The sequence below is a fragment of the Capra hircus genome, chromosome 12, assembly GCF_001704415.2.
Source record: "Capra hircus breed San Clemente chromosome 12, ASM170441v1, whole genome shotgun sequence".
Taxonomy (NCBI): Eukaryota; Metazoa; Chordata; class Mammalia; order Artiodactyla; family Bovidae; genus Capra; species Capra hircus.
In genome coordinates, this window is record NC_030819.1 from 10,625,044 (window position 1) to 10,648,570 (window position 23,527).

The 23,527-nt window shown below is 49.5% G+C and overlaps 1 protein-coding gene across 1 annotated transcript in view; it reads left to right on the plus strand.

The window, feature by feature from the left end:
• SLC15A1 (solute carrier family 15 member 1) overlaps positions 3,194–23,527 on the plus strand; it is a 50,949-nt gene continuing 30,615 nt past the window's right edge. Inside the window, exon 1 of the mRNA XM_018056419.1 lies at positions 3,194–3,308. Coding sequence (XP_017911908.1) covers positions 3,305–3,308 — 4 coding nt within the window. The 5' untranslated portion in view covers positions 3,194–3,304. The remainder of the gene's footprint in view (positions 3,309–23,527) is intronic.

Genomic DNA, 23,527 nt, shown 5'->3' on the forward strand with positions numbered 1-23,527 from the left:
AGGAAGGTCAACTTTATTTGAGGATAACACTTATAGTCTTTAATTATGTACGTTGGCCTCTCAACAGATGGAGGTGAAGAATTATTTGATAGCTTTTATTTCTCACTTCCCCAAAATGTGATATAATTTTTTATATTAAAAATAATTAGGTTCTTTGGTTGGTTTCTTTCTTTTTTAAAAAAGCTTCTCATTTTGTATTGGGGTAGAGCCGATTAACAGTGTCATGATAGCTCCAGGTGAACAGCGAAGGGCCTGAGCCATGTGCATACACGTATCCATTCTCCCCGGTCGGTTTCTTGCTCCATGTGAAGTAGGACAGTGATATGTCGGTGATGACAGAGATTAGACTTTGCAGCACACCCCCCCAGATAAGTGCCCCCGATTTTTCGTTTCTCTCTTTGCTGGTCTACAGGGAACACCAGGGTAAGGTCACGTATCCTTGTCTCCCCCAGGTCCCCCTTGATTTCCCATAACTTTGAGCCCAGCGGCTGGTAGGCCAGGCCATGTTGTGAGGATGAAAGAGGAAACCCTGGAGAGGCCGTGATTCAGGGGCACCTCGGCCACCCCACCCAGCGTCCTGGAGCAGCCAGTCCTGTGTGTGGGAGGTGGCCCGTGTGCTGCAGGTTCCTGAATACGAGGAAGAAACTCATGCCTCTAGAAACTTCTTCTCTCAATTTCACAACTAGAGTTTATTTTAAATAGACGGCTCCTCCCCTCTTCTGTTAAAATGCAGATATTCTGAGAAAAAAAGTAGCATTTTAAGGTTTCAGGGACATTTATTTCATCATGTGGGTGAGTTACCAGACTCCTTCCTGAAAGTAGACTTTGATTCCTTTTCTGAGAGAGATTATGAAGACATCTTAGAAACTATATATGTGTGTGTATACATATATATGTTATATATATATATATAACATATAAATTGTATATATAACATGTGTCTGTATATATGTATACATATGTACACACATATGCTCACACACATATTTTTCAAATGTGTACACATGTGACCCCACGAACCGCAGCACACCAGGCCTCCCTGTCCGTCACCACCACCTGGACTTTACCCAAACTCATGTCCATCAAGTCGGTGATGCCACCCAACCATCTCATCCTCTGTCGTCCCCTTCTCCTCCCACCTTCAATCTTTCCCAGCATCAGGGTCTTTTCCAGTGAGTCAGTTCTTCACATCAGTTTGAATCCACTCTTGAATTCATGCAAATACACGGCTCCCTGACCCACAGAAGACGCTCAGAAAGCAGTCTGGGCTGCTGCCATTGGCTTTTCTTCCTCACTGATACTGTGACAGCCTGAGCCCACCTCCAAGCCAGCACGAGGACTTGCCGAAAGCTCACGTGTCCCCAGCTCTCCCTTCCGCCCTCTGCAGGCTTCGCCCTCACAGACAAGGCCCCACACCCTAAAGTGTGGGTCCACCATTCCCTTGCTGTAAGAAAGAGTTTGATCAGCTATAAATGCACTCGGCTAAAGTCATTTAGAAGCTTTGTAATGCGAGGCATGTTAAAGAAGAGGAAATTGTCTTGTTTTATTTGTATGTATTTCCCAACGAGGTGCTTCCGCAGGATGGGGTCCCAGCAGCCACATGGAAGGGACTTGGTCCAGCAGAAATGACCTGGCCTGTGAAAGCAGAGAGCTGGCTTAAAACGGTGCCATGCCGTGCTGGGGAAGAGCTCTGTCATTTGTCTAGTTCCCCACTCTATCACATTCATTTCCTAACTATAAAATTGCTCTGGTGGACACAGGAAGGGTTGAAATGCTGTTTCGGGTGCTTAACACAGAGCAGATCAGCAGGGCGGGTCTCTTCCATCCCCTGGAGTTTTGTTCTTCACTTATACTTCTCCACCTCTAGGAAGAGCCTGCCTGGGTTTCTCCCTACACACCACAGCCTTCCGGTCAGCGTGGCCCTGGGGCATTGCTAAGACTCCGAAGAAGACAGAGACAGATGAACGGCTAAACACAATGTAATGTGTACCCACAGTGGAATATTATTCAGCTTTTAAAAGGAAGGAAATTCTGACCCATGCTCCAACATGGATGGACCTTACAACACATGTAAGAGGCAAGGACAAATTTTGAATGATTCCAGCTATATAAGGTATCTTGAAGAGTCAAATTCAGACAGAGAGTAGCATGGTGGGTGCTGGGAGGTGAATAGGGAGTTAGCATTTCATGCGTACAGAGTTTCAGTTTGTTGTTCAGTCGCTCAGTCATGTCCGACTCTTTGCAAACCCATGGACTGCAGCACACCAGGCTTCCCTGTCCTTCACCAGCTCCCAGAGTTTGCTCAAACTCATGTCCATTGAGTCAGTGATGCCATCCAACCATCTCATCCTCTGTCATCCCCTTCAGCTTCTCCCCTCCATCTTTCCCAGCATCAGGGTCTTTTCCAATGAATTTCCATTTAGGAAGATAAAAAAGTTTTGGAGACGGATGATGGTGACGGTTGCACAACGGTGTGTGTGTACTTAATACCACTTAATAGTGCATTAATAGTTAAGATGGTTAGTTTTGTGTATATTTTACACGATTCTTTAAAAAACAATAGAAACTCGCCTTCCTTTTCCGTTTTAATGTTTCTTTCAGTGCTGGCAGAGTACAAAAGCCCTCCTCAAGTGAGAGGAGTAAACAGAAAAAAAGATCTGGAGCTCCTAGCTGTATTCTTATTTTTGGTTTTGTTATTCTTAAAGGAAGGCAATATAGAGTTCTCCAGAAATGTTTTCCACAGCTCACAGGCCAGGTAAAAGCGACACATCTGCAGCAGGCACAGACATTGAACTGACCAACCTTCCGCCCATTTTTGCAGACATGGTGCTTACCCAGCGCAGTACTGCTTTCCGAAGTGGGGTCCCCGGCCCGTCAGCCTCACCTTTAGCATGTGTTAGAAATGCAGATTCTCAGGCCCCACCCCGATCTACTGAGTCAGCAAATCCAGGTGAGGCCAGGGACCCTGCATTTCATGAGCCCTCCCCCTTGGCTAAGATGCACGCTCAAGACAGGGCATCCTGGCCCAGATTTCCCTTCTGGCGGCCCCCGGGGGCCGGGGCGGAGTCCAGGCGCGGGCCGCCGACAGGTGTCCCCTTTCTGGGGCTCAAGGGGCGCCGACCTCTGCCCCGGCCGTTCCACCGCCTCCAAGGGTGGAGCCCCGCCGCCCCGCCTGCACACCTCCAGCTGCACAGGTGCTGGGCAGGGCCTGGAAACCGAGTCACAGGAAACAACATCTTAGCACGGATTCCTCCCACCTGGACTCTTCGCTCGCCAGTCGCAGGGAGCCCTCGGAGCCGCCAGCATGGGTAGGTGCCCGGGCGGGCCGGGGTCCCGGGGAGCGGAGGGGAGCCGGGAGCAGGCAGGGCGCTGCGGAGGGGTTCCCGCCGCCGGGAAGGGGCCGGGCTGCCACGCGGTCCCCACCTGCGGCTCGGGGACCTGGGCGCGTGCACGCGGAGCGGGGAAGGCTGGCACCGCGGGCGGCCATGCGCGGGCGCAGCCGGGACATCTCCGCGCGGCAGGAAGCGGCCACCGGGGTCCGCGGAGCCGGAGCCGGGGGGGGGGGGGGGGGGGGGGGGGGGGGGGCGGCTCGGGGGAAGTTTTGTCCTGTCCTGGGGGGTGAGGGGGGAGCGCAGAGGGAGGGGGCCCCAGGTGGCAGACGCTCGTCGGAAGAACTAACGCCATAACGTTGACCTGCCCACCTGTTGGGAATCCACGGCCTCTGTGTTCCCACCCTGCGGGCTGTGGGCTGGACGGGGTGGTGCTGGTGATGGGAGGGGTCCGCAGAACCTCAGTGGGGAAGGGGGCAGGCTCCCTTGGCACTTCCCTTGCCTCTGGCTGGCCCGGTGACCCCAGAGGGAACCCTGGTCCAAGAGGCAGTGGGGCTGGGCAAGTGGGTCACACTTGGGGTTTCCAGGGGTGCTGAGCGTGCGCCTCCTCCCGCGTGCAGGCGGTCAGCCGCCGCAGCCATCAAAGCGCCGCTTGACCCGCGGACCAGCTCCTGGGCGGGTGCTCTGGGTCTCGCTGCAAAAATACCATCCGCTTGTCACTCGGTGCAGCTTTCCTGGGAGGTGCTCCGAAATATTTATTTTGGTTTTCAGATCTCCACACCTAAGTAGTTTCTGTGCTGAATGGGAACTTTCCCAAAGGTAGCTGCAGGCGAGGTCGCTGTCTGCTGCCTGATTACCAGTGAATGAACACTATGTAGTCCCCAGTGAACACACTTTCTAGTTTACCGATTGACCCTTCAGGCTTTACGGGTTCTTTTGTGTATTTTGCCCCTGAGATAGGCATAGCATGTGAGAAGCAACCAAAAGTCTATGTTCGGACACCAGTTGCATCTCTCTTGCTGTTCAGTGGCTCAGTCGTGTCTGACTCTGTGACTCCGTGGACTGCAGCACGCCAGGCTTCCCTGTCCTTCACCAGCTCCCGGAGTTTGCTCAAATTCATGTCCATGAAGTGGATGATGCCATCCAACCATCTCAGCCTCTGTTGCCCCCTTCTCTTCTTGCCCTCAATCTTTCTCAGCATCAAGGTCTTTTCCAGTGAGTCAGCTCTTCACATCAGATGGCCAGAGTTGTGTATTTACTCAGGTCCTAAGTTTTTTATATCTGGGTCTAGCTAATAAATGAAACAAATAATTAGGAAATGTCTTTTAACTTGAAAAGCAGCAGTGACTTCCCGTCTTAAGAGCAGACGTCTGTGACTGAGATGATGCCAGGATTGTTTCAGGTCTGCTCATGACTGCAGGGGGACACTTGGTGAATTCAGCAGGAGGGAAAGAAGTGAGGAAAAATTCTTAGGGAAACATTTTTCTTGAAAAAGGTCAGATGGGAGATATCTTTGGCTAAGGAGGCCACACAGTGCCTGTGGCAACTATTCAACTCCACGCTTGGAATTTGAAATATGAAACAAATTGGCAAATCTGTGTTCCAGTAAAATGTTACTGATGGGCATGGAAATGTACATTGTATACAGCTTGCAGGTATCATGAAATAGTCTTTAAGTGTGTTCTTCAACTCTTTTAAAATATAGACATCATTCTTAGCTTGCAAGCCTTGCAGAAAAGGGCAGAGGGCTGGATTTGGCATGAAGCCGAAGCTGCTTGCTGACCTTTGCTTCAGTGAACGTGTGAGATTAGCAGAGTCGAGGTGCAGAGGAGGCCAGGGCTGAACTGCCTTGACTGGGGAGCCCCCTCTGAGGCCTTTGGAGGGCTGGGGATGCCTTTGCTGAAAATCTCAAATATTCAGTGTTCCTCCTCGTAACCCCACTCCAACCCCTGGCCAAGAGCTTAGCAAAGATTTATGCTGAAGTTGTTCTCACAAATTCCTTCCCTCGCTCTGGTTCTAGAAAACCATAGATCCTGCTTCTGTCATGTGCCCCACGTGCGCCTCTGAAAATGGAAGTTGAGGGGGCTTCAGGTTCTAGGAGGCAAGTTTCCCGACACCCAGGCCAGGGCCTCCGGGCCAACTTGAGCAGTTCATTCACTTTGTTATCCACCCCTGCCCCAGCCCTTCGCTTCCTGCTGGCCTCACGCGTCCTTCAGAAGAGTTTTTCATGCTAGTTTCCTGCCTGAGTATACAAGGACAGCCTGGAAGGTCCCTCAACCCTGGGCATTTACAAGTCCTTCCACATTCTCTCCTCTTCCTGGAAGCTCTTGGGTAGACCTATGAACAGAGCCAAAGGGCCAGGGAGGCTGACACTGCCTCGGCCAGAAGCCTGGGTGGGGGGTGGGGGGTCCCACACCAGAGGCGGCTGAGGGCATCTGAACCTCAGGAGAACCTCTTCCTCCCCAGAGTAAGAAGAGGAAACTTCTGACATTGGGTCCTTTTAGGCTGACAGAACGGCAACCCACTCCACCTTCTTGCCTGGAGAATCCCATGGACAGAGGAGCCCGGCGGGCTACAGTCCACTGGGCTGCAAAGAGATGGTCACGACTGAAGTGATCTAGCACACACGCTCTAAGGCAGTGGTGTGCCTTAGACTTCAGCCTGCATCGGGATCACTTGAGCTAGAGCTTATCCTGACAGGTAGCCGGGCCCCGGCTCTAACATGTCTGTATCAGTGGGTCAGGGCAGGATTCAAGGATTTACAAGTTCCCAGATGCTGCTGCTCCTGACAGTGCCCAGGACCACACTTTGAGAATCACCACCCTACGTGACTCTAAACGACAGCTTTCTTTTCTTGACCCTCGCACACGTCCCCATGTTACTACTGTGCCCCCAGAACGAGATTGTAGCAAGATCGAGTGCAGTCTGGGCCCTGGGTTGTCTTCGATGACCAAACTTGGGACACATTAGTAGCTAGAATCGGAAGCTTAGCTCGCGAAGGGAGCCAAGGCTGGCACGGGTTGACCTGAATCACCTATTTATGCAGGTATTTTGTTTCTGTACTTTTACCACATAAGGGTACAAAACTGTCCTGCCCTGAAGAAGCTCATATCCTCAGGGGCAGAAGCACAAGCCCATAAGCAACATTTTCCCACACCGAATGACAGTTGAGGGAAATAAAGTATTATGAGACCAGTGAAAGCAGTCATGTACGGTGTCTCGTCAAGGTTGGAGAATTTGCCATCTTCATGATAAATTTTTGCATAGCCCTTCTCATCCCCACAAAATGTCCTGAGTGGAATTATTCCAGTTTTGGTTTTCTCGGATTTCTGATCAATAATTTCCCCACTGCCTTTTGAGTTGCTGAAGGACAGAGACAGCTTGGGGGATTGTTCCAGGGGCTGGTTGAGCCACCAGGCTTGTTTCCAGGGAGCCATCTGTTCCCTGGGGTCAAGCTGATGAATGGAGCCGTGGTGCGGGGACTGCCAGCCAGCTCTGTTCCCACCTTTCTGGGCCATGGCTGCTCCTGGACACAGTTCTCCACACCTCTCGGCTCCATCTCTGGCAGGAGAGAAAGTAGGCGGGCGCCCCAGGTGAGCCAAGAGGGAAATAAAAACAAGGGTGGACGCAGGACATTCCTCCTTCCTCCAGGATGGTGGTGAAAGAAAGAGGCAGTATTATCAGAAGATGAATGCGAACCGTTGACTCATCGCCCTGGGATTGCAACATCAAGAAGCAGGGAATCGCTGGTTTCGGAACTTTGTCCCCTGGTTACAGAGGTCAGAAATGTATCCCTGAGGAAACAACGTGGTGGGGTTACCCCGTGGGGTCGATGTGAACAGGACTGGCCGCCCAGACCCGGTCCAGGTGCAGCTCCTATCAGCAGGCAGGACGGGGATACAGGACCGTCTCAGCAGGTGGAAGGTGTTACAGCCAAGACAGGGATGCGACTGTCCACAGACTGTGCTGAGCAAGGAGGAAGGTCTAGTCCTTCCGAGACTGGAGACCAGCCCGCACCTCCCCCTGGACTGCTGTCAGCCTGCATTTCCGAGTCGCCTGGATTTCACGGAGATGTGTGACCCGGAAGCTGTGCCCGTCAGGAAAGTTTGGTTCAAGGACAGATGTAAGACCAGAAAATTCCCAAACCATAAGAAGACCTGTTAAAAGTGCTCAGACTCAGCATTTCAAACTCTCTGCAGGGTTTTCGTGCAAGCTCTATTAGGACATGTCAGGAGGGATGACTGAGATGTTCTTAGAGGAACAAACATTTTTCTCATTTAGTCCAAACACTTAAGTTCCATGATGTATTCATTCCCTTGTGGCTGCTGTAACAAAAGTATCACAAACCAGGTTGTTTACAACGGCAGAAATTTATTGTCTCGCATTTCTGGAGGCTGGAAGAAACCCAGGTGTCAGCAGGGCATGCTCTCTGAAGGCCATAGGGGGGATCTATTCTCTGCCTTTCCTCTTGGCTTCTGGTGTTCTCAGCCAGCCTGGCATGCCTTGGCTGGTGGATACTGCTCTCCCGTCTCTGCTTCCATCATCACGTGGCCATTGTCTTCCCTCTGTGTGCACGTGGCTGTCTTCTTACCAGGACACCGGTCGTATGGGATCGGAACCCATCCTACCCCAGGATGACCTTGTCTCCAATCTTCACATCAGCAACAACCCCATTTCCAAATAAGATCACCTTCCAAGATTATGGAAAGGACCATAGTTTTGGGAGAACACTGTTTAACCCTATACATGGTACTAGAAGCAGGCTTCCCTGGTGGCTCAGACAGTAAAGAATCTGCCTGCAATGAGGGAGACGATCCCTGGGTTGTTAAGATCCCCTGGAAAAGGAAATGGCAACCCACTCTAGTATTCTTGCCTGGAAAGTCCCTTGGACAGAGGAGCCTGGTGGGCTACAGTCCAAAGGATCGCAGAGTCGGATATGACTGAGTGACTAACACTTACTTAAAAATGTAAATGGTACTAGAAAACATTCTCTCTGAAATATGTGTATTATTTATCAATAACTTTAGTTAGGAAATATTCATAGTGTGCATAGATCGCTCCGATGTGGCCGGCATCCTCAAAAGGTGCTGCATTTAGTAACTAGTGTCTTCCCCCAGCAAGACAGATGGATTTTTCAGTCATAGCTCTAATCCATCCTGAACAAGTTTATTTAATAACAGAACTGGTCTGTAAATACACCCCCGAGTACATAATAGTAGGTGAATCAGAAATATTCACAGTGATGTCATAGACATGGGTGATTTACCTCATTAATTCTAAAAATAATGTCCAGACTCTGTTATACTGTGTTCTGGATCAGGATAAAGTTTCCAGGAAATCTTTAACTATGAATAGTGTTTAGCTTTTTGTTTATTTATATATATATATATATATATATATATATATATAGTTCTCTCTTCCGTGCGTGTTCATTCCAAAATCATAAGATTGGAAAAAGTAAGTCACCTAACACTTCTGTGGAGAGCTGTTAGGTAATATCAGATAAAATCTAAAGTACACACAATGTTTTACCAGCATTCTACTTCTAGAAATTTCTTACGGATGTTCTTATGTATTCTCATGACAGGGTGGAGCCGTGTTCAACGTAAATATCAACAGAGGAAAGCATTTGCATTCTGTACCTAGTTTTGCAGCCTAACTTCACACTTACCAGGATCAGAAAGCAGTTTTTCTAGTTACAATTTAACATCTTAGAGCAAAAAAATCTTTATGTCCAAAATTTCAGGTCTTTAACTTGTTTTTAATTGCTTCCAAAGAAACTCCCCCAAAGACCAGAAGATAGGTCTTAGTGTTTTGTTTTGTTTTAATTTAGTGACACTTGCATGCCGCAGGCATTGTGTTCCCCTGTGAGGATGTTCAGGTCAGGGCCAACGGTAATACGCTTGCTTCCCTTGCCTGTTGGGTGCATGGGCCTCGCCGTGGTGGTAGCGTCCAGAGGCCAGGAACCCCTCCTCTCCCATTCTCTCCTGTTTCCTTTTACAACAGCTCTGAGGCATGGTCTGTCTTTACCCTGAGAATATATTTGTTTTTTCACTGTCAGCTGTCATACCATTTAGAGTCAGCCTCACTCTTCAGTTCGGAATACAGAATGTTCCTTTTTTTTTTTCCTTAAAAATTTGCTAGCCTCCGTTTTATTATTATTTTATTTTTTTGGCCACTCGGCATGTGGGATGTTAGTTCCCCAACCAAGGACTGAGCCCGCACCTCCTGCATTGAAAAGGCAGCGTCTTAACAACTGAACCACCAGGGAAATCCCTATAGGGTATCCTTGTAGAATATAAGAATGTCCAGGTGTAAAAAGCTTTTGCACAGCCAAGGAAACGATAAGCAAGGTGAAAAGACAACCCTCAGAATGGGAGAAAATAATAGCAAATGGAACAACTGACAAAGGATTAATTTCCCAAATATACAAGCAGCTCAATTTAATATCAGAAAAAAAAAACACACACAATCAAAACATGGGGAAAAGACCTAAACAGACATTTCTCCAAAGAAGACATACAGATGGCTAATAAGCACATGAAAAGATGCTCAACATTGCTCATTATTAGAGAAATGCACATCAAAATAACAGTGAGTTATCACTACATACCAGTCAGAATGGCCATCATCAAAAAGTCTACAAACAATAAACGCTAGAAAGGGTGGGAAGAAAAGGGAACCCTCCTGCATTGTTGGTGGGAATGTAAATTGATACAGCCACTATGGAAGACAGTGTGGAGATTCCTTACAAAACTAGGAATAAAACCACCATATGACCCAGCAATCCCACTCCTAGGCACATACCCTGAGGAAACCAAAATCGAAAGAGACACACGTATGCCATTGTTCATTGCAGCACACTTTACAATAGCTAGAACATGGAAGCAACCTAGACATCCATCAACAGATGAATGGATAAAGAAGTTGTGGTGCATATACACAAAGGAATATTACTCAGCCATAAAAAGGAACTCATTTGAGTCAGTTCTAATGAGGTGGATGAACCTAGAACCTATTATACAGAGTGAAGTGAGTCAGAAAGAGAAAGAGAAATATCATATTCTAACACATATATACAGAATCTAGAAAAATGGTACTGAAGAACTTATTTACAGGGCAACAGTGGAGAAACAGATGCAGAGAACAGACTTATGGACACAGGGAGAGGGGAGAAGAGGGTGAGATGTGGAGGGAGTAACATGGAAACTTACATTACCATATGTAAAATAGCCAGTGGGAATTTGCATTATGTCTAAGGGAATTCAAACAGGGGCTCTGTATCAACCTAGAGGGATGTGATGGAGAGGGAGATGGGAGGGAGGTTCAAGAGGGAGGGGATGTATGTAAACCTGCCGGAGTCCAGCTCCAGCAGCCAGGGATTCAACCTGAAGGTGTGAGCAGTGTCGGCGAGAAACTGAGGCAGCCTCTCATTCTTCTTGGACTGCCTGTTTATTTCAAGCTTATGATTCTCTTTTATACTTTGGCAAAAGCATTAGGTCAGAGGTTTTATATTTTTAGTTCCCATTGACCCAGATTTATTTTTCTCCAAAAATCGTTGTTGGCCCTCGAAAGGAGTTCCTCCCTCAGCGATTCTCTTATCTACTCTTTCTCATGTGTCCTTGTGAATACACTGTAACTCATGCTAATGTCTGGGCTGCATACCGCATTCCTCAGTTTAATTCTTATCTTTCTAAGTCCTGTTTGCCCCTAGTATCCTAAGCTCACTCTTTCTTAGAAAGAGCTTCTAGCTAATAATATCTCTAAAGTCCCTAATTTCTATAAGCCATAGTAGAATATTGTAACATTACAGCAATCCTTAAATCTTTAGCTTCTATTTTAATTATTCCTAAGCCCTAAATTCAGCAAACTCCTTTGCCATAAACACTTTTCTCACAAATGGGCTTCAGATAGCAATCCCTCGCATGGCCTCAAGCTGCGGCCTGTGTACTCACTCTGGAACACTTTTTTGTAAAAGTCCTTGAACAAATGTCAGTGATTAACTTGATGAATTGTTCTTTGAGCACAGCTGCAGAAGGCTTTATGCCTTCTCATGCTCCTCTCAAAAACAATAAGCACCTTAATATTCTCTTTAGTCAACTCAGCCGAGGAAAGGAAAAAACAAGTCAGAATCACAAAGCCTAACTCCTTCATTCCGGGTCCGTGCCTAGGGAACAAAGGGAGGGGGTTTAGGGCCATGCCTCTATTTTGTCAGTAATGCCTAACGCGGCTCCCGACATAAACCTGTGGCTGATTCATGTTGAGGTTTGACAGAAAACGGCAAAATTCAGTAATCTCGGCCCCTGAGTCACTGATTAGCCTCCGCCTGAGGCAGAACTTGAGCCAGTCCCTGGACCTTTCTGTTTTGCGTCAGAGCTTACTGAGTACTCTTACTGACTGAGCTTACTGAGTACTCTTACTGACTGAGCTTACTGAGTACTCTTACTGACTGAGCTTACTGAGTACTCTGACTGAGCTTACTGAGTACTCTGACTGACTGAGCTTACTGAGTCCTCTTACTGACAGAGCTTACTGAGTACTCTTACTGACTGAGCTTACTGAGTACTCTGACTGAGCTTACTGAGTACTCTGACTGAGCTTACTGAGTACTCTGACTGACTGAGCTTACTGAGTACTCTGACTGACTGAGCTTACTGAGTACTCTTACTGACAGAGCTTACTGAGTACTCTGACTGACTGAGCTTACTGAGTACTCTTACTGACAGAGCTTACTGAGTACTCTTACTGACTGAGCTTACTGAGTACTCTGACTGAGCTTACTGAGTACTCTGACTGAGCTTACTGAGTACTCTGACTGACTGAGCTTACTGAGTACTCTGACTGACTGAGCTTACTGAGTACTCTTACTGACAGAGCTTACTGAGTACTCTGACTGACTGAGCTTACTGAGTACTCTTACTGACAGAGCTTACTGAGTACTCTGACTGACTGAGCTTACTGAGTACTCTGACTGACTGAGCTTACTGAGTACTCTGACTGACTGAGCTTACTGAGTACTCTTACTGACAGAGCTTACTGAGTACTCTGACTGACTGAGCTTACTGAGTACTCTGACTGACTGAGCTTACTGAGTACTCTGACTGACTGAGCTTACTGAGTACTCTGGCTGCCCTCTCCCTGCAGTAGAGGAATACACTGTCTCTGAGCACGTCCCGGGGGCTCAGATCTGGGGCGCCCGGAGCTGATTTCTTTCTGAGGGAGAATGGGAATGGCCGTCAGGAATTCAGACCTGTGGTTATGGAAACAAGATGCTGAAAGCTGCAGGTGATTTATAAAACCATCGGAGGCGGCCTTTGTGGGCCTCTTATGCCTGTGATTCTAGACAGTTCTTTATAGAAATCTTTTTTTTTTTAAAGTATTACTAGAAGGTTGGGCTTTCCCAGTGGCTCAGATGGTAAAGAATCCACTGGCAATGCAGGAGACCTGGGTTCAGTCCCTCAGTTGGGAAGATCCCCTGGAAGAGGGCATGGCAACCCACTCCAATATTCTTGCCTGGAGAATCCCATGGACACATTCTGGTGGGCTAGAGTCCATGGGGCCACAGAGTCAGACACAACTGAGCGACTAAGCCCAGGAGTGTGCCTACAAACGCTGTTTGGGGTTTGTGTCCCCCACCCCACCCCCTGCCTCCCCCTGGTCCATATACTGAGGTCCTAATTCCCAGTACCTCAGGATGTGACCTTACTTACATAGAAACAGGGTCATTGCAGATGGAGTCAGTCCAGGTGAGGTCACCCTGTAGGAGGTAGCCCCAGTCCAGTGTGACTGGTGTGCTTAGAAAGAGGGGGAGGTTTGGACCCAGACACAGCAGCGGGGAGAGGACCAGGTGAAGACAAAGGCAGCAATCTGGCGATGCTGAAACAAGCCAGAGACCGTCAGGGCTGGCCAGCAACCCACCAGAAGCTGGGGGACAGGTCCCTCACAGACTCGCCCTTCACAGCCTTGCAGGAACCAGCTCCGCCTTGCAGCCAGAACCACGAGATGATAACGTTTCCATTGCTCTAAGCCGCTCTGTTCACGAAATGAACAGAAGTGCCCCTAGGGGCATTAACTAAGGACTGCCAGCCTCAGCCCTGACCAGGGTACCCACCCCCTCCCACACCCCCCTAGTTCAGGAAAGGCGGAGACAGCTTCAAGAAAGATGAAGATCCGGCCATCAGATTCATGGAGGACCAGGCCCGGCTGCTGGGTGGCGAAAGCTGCCCTGAGGTAGCTTGCTGCATCCACACATAGGAAGGAAGACGTGCCGCCTGCCTCCTGGTACCCAGCAAAAGGGCGACAGTGAAGCAGCAGGCTGATGACGGCAGCATGGTCATGAGGGGCCCTGTGGCCGGTGAGCCAGTGCCTGGATGCAGCCAGATGGCTTCGTATGGCTTCGTATGCCATGTCTGTCTGCTTGGGGGTGGGTAAGGGCCGCTGGACAGAGAGCCCCATGCCTTTCTAGTGGGGCGACAAGGTGGCCAGCGCCCAAGATGTCTGGTCCCTGCCCTGGGATCTTGGCCAGAGTCGCTTCATAAAACCCCCACCATCCCATTAGCACTGGTTTCCCCGCATTCCTCAAGCAGCTCCAGGTTGTTAGAGTTTAGTGGACTTTCCCGATTCTCAAAGGCCTGATAATGCTTTTGCTTTTCGCAGCGGTGCTGGCAGGACAGCCAGGAACTTGATTAAATGGCTTTCAGGAAAGCACACATCAGCGTGTTGGATGTCTGGTGATGGTGGTTTAGTCTCTCAGTCGTGTCCTACTCTGCAGCCCCGCCAGGCTCCTCTGTCCATGGGGATTCTCCAGGCAAGAATACAGGGGTGGGTTGCCATTCCCTTCTCCAGGGGATCTTCCCGACCCAGGGATCGAACCTGGCTCTCCTGAACTGCAGGTGGTTTATGTGGCTGTTTGTCAATGTAGCAGGGGAAGAATAGGTTCTCTCAGTGGGGATGAAGGGAGTTGTGGAAAAGAGGCTATTTCTATAAAAACAAGTCCAGACGGGCAGGGCCAGTGCCCCCAGGGGTACAGGCTGTGCCCTGCCCAGAGGCCCCAGAGCAGGCCCAGGCTGGAAGGCAGTGCCTGGGGCCATTGAGCCATTCTCCACTCTTAAGCTGTGCCCCTGGGCAAGATCCAGCCAGAAAGATCACGATTTTCCAAATTGCACAAAACTGCCCTGTGGACAAGCAGGGACCCTGAGGTGGGGGAATGTGGCAAGACATTCCAGGAAGGAAAAAAAAAAAAAACTCATCAGGTCAGGAAGAGCCAGCCTCAGGAAGAGCCCCTCCGGAAAACAAGGGCCTCGGGTGATAGATGTAGGCTGTCTGCTCTGAAACAAGCCTGACTCTGGTGGCAAAAGCCCACTGAAGGAAGGAAAAAGCCCTTTGGCTTCTTGATCAAAGTTGATCAATTTGGTTGAAAAAAAAATCAAAGCCAGCAAGCCTCTTCTCCCATGCTTCGCCACCAAGCCTCAGTTCAGTTCAGTCTCTCAGTCATGTCCAACTCTTTGCAACCCCATGCACTGCAGCATGCCAGGCCTCCCTGTCCATCACCAACTTCCAGAGTCTACTCAAACTCATGTCCATCGCGTCGGTGATGCCATCCAACCATCTCATCCTCTGTCATCGCCAGCTGCAATTACACCTGATGCATCTCTTGCCAGGCTCTTTTTGAAGTCACCAATGCTGTATTTTCTCAAAAAAAAACAAAAAGGAGGGGGCAATCACATGATACATGAGGCTCTGAAACTCTTTTCAGAAGTCAGAACAGCTCACTGTGTCCAGGGTGGTTGTAAAGAGACTAAAAGGATCTAAGGGAGGAGAGAGGGGTGGGAAGGGGAGGCGCTAACTGCCCTAATGCTGCGGGGAGCCACGCAGGAGCCAGGAGAGGGGGAGAGGTAGGAGGCCTGGCTCCAGTGCTGGGGGGAAGGGCGATGGAAGTCAGGTCCCCAGCAGAGGCCGGGCCGTGCAGGAGGCAGAGCCTAAGAGGTCTGAGGGAGGTCCTGAGAGCCTCCACCCTGGACACTCAGGTCAGTGGGGGGACAGGAGATGGGGAAGGCGAGGCAAGGCGTCTGCTGGTCACCGTCACCCTGGTAAATAGAGGACAGAGCTTAGAAACAGGGAATGAAGAGCCAAGGCCAGACTCACATCATAGGAGCTGACCACCTGGATGGGAGCACTGCCTAGTGCCTGATGGCACACCAGTCCCCTCCTGCGATGCTGGGCAATGAGTGAGTGGCCTCCAAACTGTATCCCGAGAGGGCTTGCCACTGTGCAGGCAGCCGGCTCCACCCTCAGAGTTTCTGATTCCACGTGTCTGCGATGTACCCAAGAAGTTGCATTTCCATTGAATTCCCCGGAGCTTCTGCTGCTGGTGTTGGTCTAGAGCCCACCCTTTGAGATACTGCTGCACTGGAGAGTTTTTAAATATTCCTTTAACCCCTGTAGCCACTCACGTGGTCCCGCACTATTCTACCCGTTTGAGAGCAGCTTGATTGAAAGTCCGTGCTTGCCAGTGGCTTGTATTTGAGAAGTCTGACTTTCCTCTGTCCACAGCTTCCTCATCCCATGACCTAACTCCCCCCAGTGACATCATAAGGACTGATCTGATCAATGAGCGCGCCCCTGGAGGGGACGGCCTCTTTCTTCAAGGGCCACCTCTCTCCCCTGCCGGGGCTCCCACGGCAGTCTTGTCCGTATTTTCAAGTCAGGCCATGCCAAACATCCACCCACACTACCCAGATGTTTTCCTGGGATGCAATTAATAGCAAACCTCATTAATGCAGGTTCAGTCTTATCAACCAACTGGCAAAGAAAGTGTTAGCACTTCTAGATGAAGGAATGGAGAATCCAGTGGTCGAGTGCCTTGACCAGATCCTCACGACTGGGAGGAACATCTCCAAGCTGATTTCAAAGCTCCGTGTCCTTCCACCAACTGGCTGCAGAGCCAACGTTGTAAGAGGAGTTCTCGCCTCAGCTCCAAAGCTGCCTCTGCCAGGAGTGAGGCTAAGCGTGTTCTAGCAGGACCATTGTGTTCGCTGGGGTCTCATGCAACTGATTTGGGGAGGCATATACACAGCCTACAAGAGCCATCACCAAGGAAACTCGTTTTACTCTTGGTTTACAGAACCAGTTTCAGACACCCTTATTCCTAACAGCAGTCCTATAAGGCAGCAGTCCCACTTTAGAGACAGGTAATGAAGAGTCAGTAACTTGCAGAAGCAGGCGACAATATACAGCCTTGAATTGATGCTTTTGAACTGTGGTGTTGAAGAAGACTCTTGAGAGTCCCTTGGACAGCAAGGAGAGCCAACCAGTTCATCCTCAAGAAAATCAGTCCTGAATATTCATTAGAAGGACTGATACTGAAGCTGAAACTCCAGTACTCTGGCCATCTGATGCAAAGAACTGACTCATTTGAAAAGACCCTGATGCTGGGAAAGACTGAAGGCAGGAGAAGGGGATGACAGAGGATGAGATGGTTGGATGGCATCACTGACTCAATGGACATGAGTTTGAGTAAACTCCAGGAGTTGGTGTTAGACACGGAGGCCTGGCATGCTGCAGTCCATGGGATGGCAAATATTCTAACATGGCTGAGCAACTGAACTGAACTGAACCTGCAGAAACTAACTGAGCAATTAATTACAGATTCTGCCAAATTCCATTAAGAAGGCAGGTGCCACATACAGACTCCTAAGCCTCAGATAAAAAATGTTGCTTAAGGAAAAAAAATGATAAAAAGGAAATTTTGCCAACAAATAAAACTTGTTAGGAAGTTTGAGTCTTTAGATCTATATAAATAGTGATGAAACCTGGATCTTCTGCATTGCAGGCAGATTCTTTACCATCTGAACCACCAGCTGCTAAGTCACTTCAGTCGTGTCTGACTCTGTGCGACCCCACAGACGGCAGCCCACCAGACTCCCCTGTCCCTGGGATTCTCCAGGCAAGAACGCTGGAGTGGGTTGCCATTTCCTTCTCCAATGCATGAAAGTGAAAAGTGAAAGTGAAGTTACTCAGTCGTGTCCGACCCTCAGCGATCCCATGGACTGCAGCCTTCCAGGCTCCTCCATCCATGGGATTTTCAAGGCAAGAGTCCTGGAGTGGGTTGCCATTGCCTTCTCCGCTGAACCACCAGGGAAGCCCCCAAAAGTGAAAGTGTTAGTCACTCAGTTGTGTCTGATTCTCTGCGAGTCACCAGGCTCCTCTGTCCATGGGATTCTCCAGGCAAGAAGACTGGAGTGGGTAGCCATTCCCTTCTCTAGGGGATCTTCCCAACTCAGGTCTCCTGCATTGCAGGCAGACAGATTCTTTACCATCTGCGCCAGTAGGGCAGCCCATGTAAACAGTGATGAGACCTACATCTGCAGAGCTTGAGACAAACCCATGTGTGTGTTTCTTATGGCTGCTGTAACAAATCGTCACAAGCTTAGTGGGTTAAAATAACACAAATTTATTGTCTTAGAGCTCGGGAGGTCAGAAGTCTGACATGGGGTAAAATCGAGGTATGGGCAGGCTTCTTCCCTGTTTCCCTGTCCTTTCAGCTTCTAGAGGTCACCACTTTTCTTGGCTTGTGGTGGCCTTCCAGCAGGTGACCATCGTCCTGACCTCTGTTTCTGTCTTCATATCTCCTCCTTTGACTCTTTTAAAGACCCTTTTGATTACACTGGAGCTCTCAGATGATCCCGGATAAGTGCCTGCCCTCAAGGTCTTTGGCTGAATCACTCTTGCCAGGTCCCTTTTGCTGGGGCAGGAAACATATCCACATGACCCTGGGGATCAGGAATGTGGACATCTTTGTGGGACCAAAGTTCTGCCTCCCACACCATGCGACCTCAGAAATGTCATCCTCAATAAATCATGCAGTGCTTAATCTTTCCCTTGATTTCCGTCTCCGCGATGATAGGGAACACTTTCCTCTGCCTGCAGGAGCAAGCTTCTCTCTATATCCCGCAAAGATGCCTCATCCCCTCCTTTCCCAAGTCCGCATCCTAGAAAAGCACCCTTTACACCCATCGTGTTAACGAAGGAGTTACTAGTTTCTAAGTAATAAAATAGTCCATTTAGGGTTTCCATCCCAAAATGGTTCAAAATGTGCAATGTGCTTCGTTAGGTACTCGGCTATAGTCACCTTCATGGCAAGGTTCCATTAATGAGGAGGAAGCAGCCATGTGTCTTTCTTGGTTTTTCCTGCTGTCCCCAGAAGTCAGTGATCGTAGAAGTTTATGATGTGCATTTTTTTTACCAAATTCTGTAGCCAAAAGAGAGCGAAAAGCACTTGCTAGGCTTAGGATAACAACAAGGGCTGGCATTGATTCCACAATTACTGTGTGCCTGGGGTAAGCTGTTTTACTCTGATCTGTAATTAAAACCAAGTGACCCATGAGTGATTCGAGAAACATCAGACCACTCGAATACGCCAATGAGATTTACTGTCAGAATATCAATGATAGACACAACTATACCAAAGTCAACAGAATCTGGCAACAGTTGAAATTTGAGTTCAAGTGCTTGAGCACTTGAGCTGCCTCAGACAGCAGCCCTGAGAGGACACAGGTGTATTAATTAAATGCTAACTGCAGTGTTATATCCATCCATTACATCTGAAATCTATGAAAGAAGAGCTTAGCAACCTCTCAGTTCAGTTCAGTCGCTCAGTCGTGTCCAACTGTTTGCGACCCCATGAATCGCAGCACGCCAGGCCTCCCTGTCCATCACCAACTCCCAGAGTTCACTCAGACTCACGTCCATCGAGTCAGTGATGCCATCCAACCATTCCATCCTCTGTCATCCCCTTCTCCTCCTGCCCCCAATCCCTCCCAGCATCAGAGTCTTTTCCAATGAGTCAACTCTTCGCATGAGGTGGCCAAAGTACTGGAGTTTCAGCTTTAGCATCATTCCCTCCAAAGAAATCCCAGGGCTGATCTCCTTCAGAATGGACTGGTTGGATCTCCTTGCAGTCCAAGGGACTCTCAAGAGTCTTCTCCAACACCAAAATTCAAAAGCATCAATTCTTCGGTGCTCAGCCTTCTTCATAGTCCAACTCTCACATCCATACATGACCACTGGAAATTCCATAGCCTTGACTAGATGGACCTTAGTCGGTAAAGTAATGTCTCTGCTTTTGAATATACTATCTAGGTTGGTCATAACTTTTCTTCCAAGGAGTAAGCGTCTTTTAATTTCATGGCTGCAGTCACCATCTGCAGTGATTTTGGAGCCCAAAAAAATAAAGTCTGACACTGTTTCTACTGTTTCCCCATCTATTTCCCATGAAGTGATGGGACCAGATGCCATGATCTTCATTTTCTGAATGTTGAGATTTAAGCCAACTTTTCCGCTCTCCTCTTTCACTTTCATCAAGAGGCTTTTTAGTTCCTCTTCACTTTCTGCCATAAGGGTGGTGTCATCTGCATATCTGAGGTTATTGATATTTTTCCCGGCAATCTTGATTCCAGCTTGTGCTTCTTCCAGCCCAGCGTTTCTCATGATATACTCTGCACAGAAGTTAAATAAGCAGGGTGACAATATACGGCCTTGATGCACTCCTTTTCCTAGTTGGAACCAGTCTGTTGTTCCATGTCCAGTTCTAACTGTTGCTTCCTGACCTGCAGACAGATTTCTCAAGAGGCAGGTCAGGTGGTCTGGTATTCCCATCTTTTTCAGAATTTTCCACAGTTTATTGTGATCCCCCACAGCAATAAAAGTGGTTCCTTGGAAGACACAGCTTTCAGAAAATAAAAGGTATCCTGAGTGACGACTGGGTGCTCAGTGTCAGATTTTCACCTGAGTGAGTGTAGGAATTTCATTTTCCATAACGTAGTTTGGGTGTGATGGTTGTTGTAACAAAGTCTAGCGTTTCTTTTCTGTCATGTATGGATGTGAGAGTTGGACTGTGAAGAAAGCTGAGCGCCGAAGAATTGATGCTTTTGAACTGTGGTGTTGGAGAAGACTCTTGAGAGTCCCTTGGACTGCAAGGAGATCCAACCAGTCCATCCTAAAGGAGATCAGCCCTGGGATTTCTTTGGAGGGAATGATGCTAAAGCTGAAGCTCTAGTACTTTGGCCACCTCATGCGAAGAGTTGACTCATTGGAAAAGACTCTGATGCTGGGAGGGATTGGGGGCAGGAGGAGAAGGGGACGACAGAGGATGAGATGGCTGGATGGCATCATGGACTCGATGGACGTGAGTCTGAGTGAACTCCGGGAGATGGTGATGGACAGGGAGGCCTGGCGTGCTGCGATTCATGGGGTCGCAAAGAGTCGGACACGACTGAGCGACTGAACTGAACTGAACCCTATTTACGTGTGAACTAAACAAAACCTTTGCCAGTGTTAAGTCACTCAATCATGTCCGACTCTTTGCGACCCCATGAACTGTGCAGTCCATGGAATTCTCCAGGCCAGAATACTGGAGTGGGTAGCCATTCCCTTCTCCAGGGGATCTTCCAAACCCAGGGATCGGACCCAGGTGTCCTGCATTGCAGGCGAATTCTTTACCAGCTGAGCCACCAGGGAAGCCCATGCTAAATAATGTTCAGCCAGAAGTTTACAGGTGCTACCCTGACTCGGCAGTCTTCCCTGCAGACCAACATTTACAAGAAATGTGTGAACGCCATGACTGGAGCAAAGCTCCAGGCTGTCTCTGTCATCTGGGTGTTCACACCCTCCTGCTTTTCTCTAAAAGGCCCATCACAAGAACCAACCTGACCTCTGGTGTGGACAAACCTCATGACTTTGTTTGGTCTTTGGAATGCATTGGTAAGGCCACATTATCTGAAGTCTTACATAGGCAGAGCATCGTACGGCCCTACCAGGTCCCCAAGAAGACAAACGGGCAGGCTTCAAATGCAGCCAACAGGCTCGTCCTGTGGAGCTCTGCAAAAGCATCTTCCTGGGAGGTCCTTTGATTTCACAGCAGACTGGGCCTCTCCCCACTCTGGTGATGAAACATGGCAGCATGTAGTCTGAGGGTGAAACATGGCTTGTTTATCCCCCAGGGTCCCATCAGGAAACAGTTGGCATACTCAGAAAGACATTTAGATGGGGGTGGGGGCCGGGGCTCCCTAAGTGACGGGTGGGTACCCAGAGTGGTGGCCTTACCATTGCCACCAGTAGGAAGTGGTACAGAGCCAAGACAAAAACCTCGAAGGAGAGTCGTGTGCAGAGAGAGGACCCATGTCGGGGGCGGAGTGGCTGGCCCTTGAGGACTCAGTTGTCTGAAGTGGCCGGGGAGGAAAATGCCCTGACCCTCTGATCTCCTGCCACTGCTCCCCTGGGGCCAAGCCATGTGGGGATTGGGAAGACATGGGGGCACTGGGGTTCACCGGAGGGGCTAATGGAACTTTGTAGTGAAGCAGCCAGGATGTGAGCACAGTCCTTGAGGACCGGAGTGGCTGGTTCTTCAGGATACGCATTCACTTGGCAGACATTTGGTTTCCAGTCTGTGAAAAGCACCATGTGAGGGGCCGAGGATGCTGTAATAGTAGCAGCTTCCCCTGGAGGATGCATGGAGCTCGGGGCTGGGGCTTCCCCCATGGACTCTCATAGCCAACTTAGGTGGGTGGGATTCCTGTCACCTGATAGGCAGGCTGCGTGCAGAGGAGGTGGGCTTGCCCAGGGGCGCAGGGGGATGAGGTCAGCAACAAGACTAGCATCCCATTCCCATCCAACCTCATGCCGTACTCCTCACGTGTTGCCCCGGAAAACAGCCCCTTCCTATAAGAAAGTCTAACTGGGGAGAAAACCAGTCCATCAGCGGTGAAGAATCTCCTTCCAGAACTTTCATCTCTCCCACCTTGAGAACAAGGACTAAGATAGCATCACTGCTCTTAAGTGAAAGTAAAGTCGCTCAGTCGCGTCCGACTCTTTGCGACCCCATGGACTGTAGCCCACCAGGCTTCTCCATCCATCGGATTGTCCAGGCAAGAGTACCGGAGTGGGTTGCCTTTTCCTTCTCCAGGGGATCTTCCCAATCCAAGGATTGAACCCAGGTCTCCCGAATTGTAGGCAGACGCTTTACTCTCTGAGCTACCAGGGGCTCGTAAGTGGGAAGGTGTCTAATGTGAGGCGGGGGAAAGTATAGTTACCCACAGCCTAGCAGGACTGGCTTCAGAAAGGAAGACCCCCTCTTTACGAGATGGGGGGTGGTGGCCTGGAAGACCATGTGGTCCAGGCCAAGAAGGGGGTTCCTCAGAGAGAGTTGCAATTGTGTCTTATGGGATGGGGCCCTGGACGAGCACAGGATGAAAATACAAGGCAGCCAGTTGGAGAGGAAGGGCCTGGAACAGGGAAGGTGTAAGAGCTTACAGTGGGGCCATGGGGGAGACGCCAGCGAGTTGTTCAGCCTCTGTATCCAGTTCTCTACCCCCTGCCCCAGACATGGGCCCAGGAGCGTCCTGAGGTGCCCAGGGCCGGGATAAAATTTAGGTACTTAAACCAGGCCGGCAACTTGCCCTCACAGTCTGCATGTGGTTCGCAGGGGACCATCCCCAGACCAGCAGCACTCACTGACGTGCCCTTGGACTTTGTTAGAAAGGCAAGCTCGGGGGACCTACTCCTCCTTATTAGAAATGCAACCTACTCCTCAGGCCTCCAGAGACAGCAACTCTGGGCATGGGATCCAGAAACTGCTCTCTCAAGCCCTAGGGTTGGTTCTGAGGCAGGCTCCAGTTTGAGAGCCTCTGCTCCTGGGCTTGCCGGGCGGCTCAGTGGCAACGAATCCGCCTGCCAGTGCAAGAGACACAGGAGATGTGGGTTCCGTCCCTGACCGGGAAGATCCCCTGGAGTGGTAAATGGAAACCCATTCTAGTGTTCTTGCTGGGAAAATTCTATGGACAGAGGAGTCTGGCAGGCTACAGTCCATGGGGTCGTGAAGAGTTGGATATGACACACACACACAGAGGCACACACAGACCCCCCCACACACACAACTGTGGAGTCACAGAGCCGTAAGTCTGAGGATCATGACTATAAGGAACTTGAAGCTGTGGTCAGTGGGGCTGGGGTGAGGGGGTGGAAAGGGGGTGGGTCCCCAGGGACAGAGGCATGTGAAATAGTACGGGACAGCCTCTGATAAATAGGGGCCAAGGTGTGCAGGGGCAGGGGCAGTGCAGGAGATGCTGCTGTTTGCTCACTCAGTCTTGTCTGACTCTGTGACCCCATGGACCACAGCATGCCAGGCAGGAGATACGAGGACT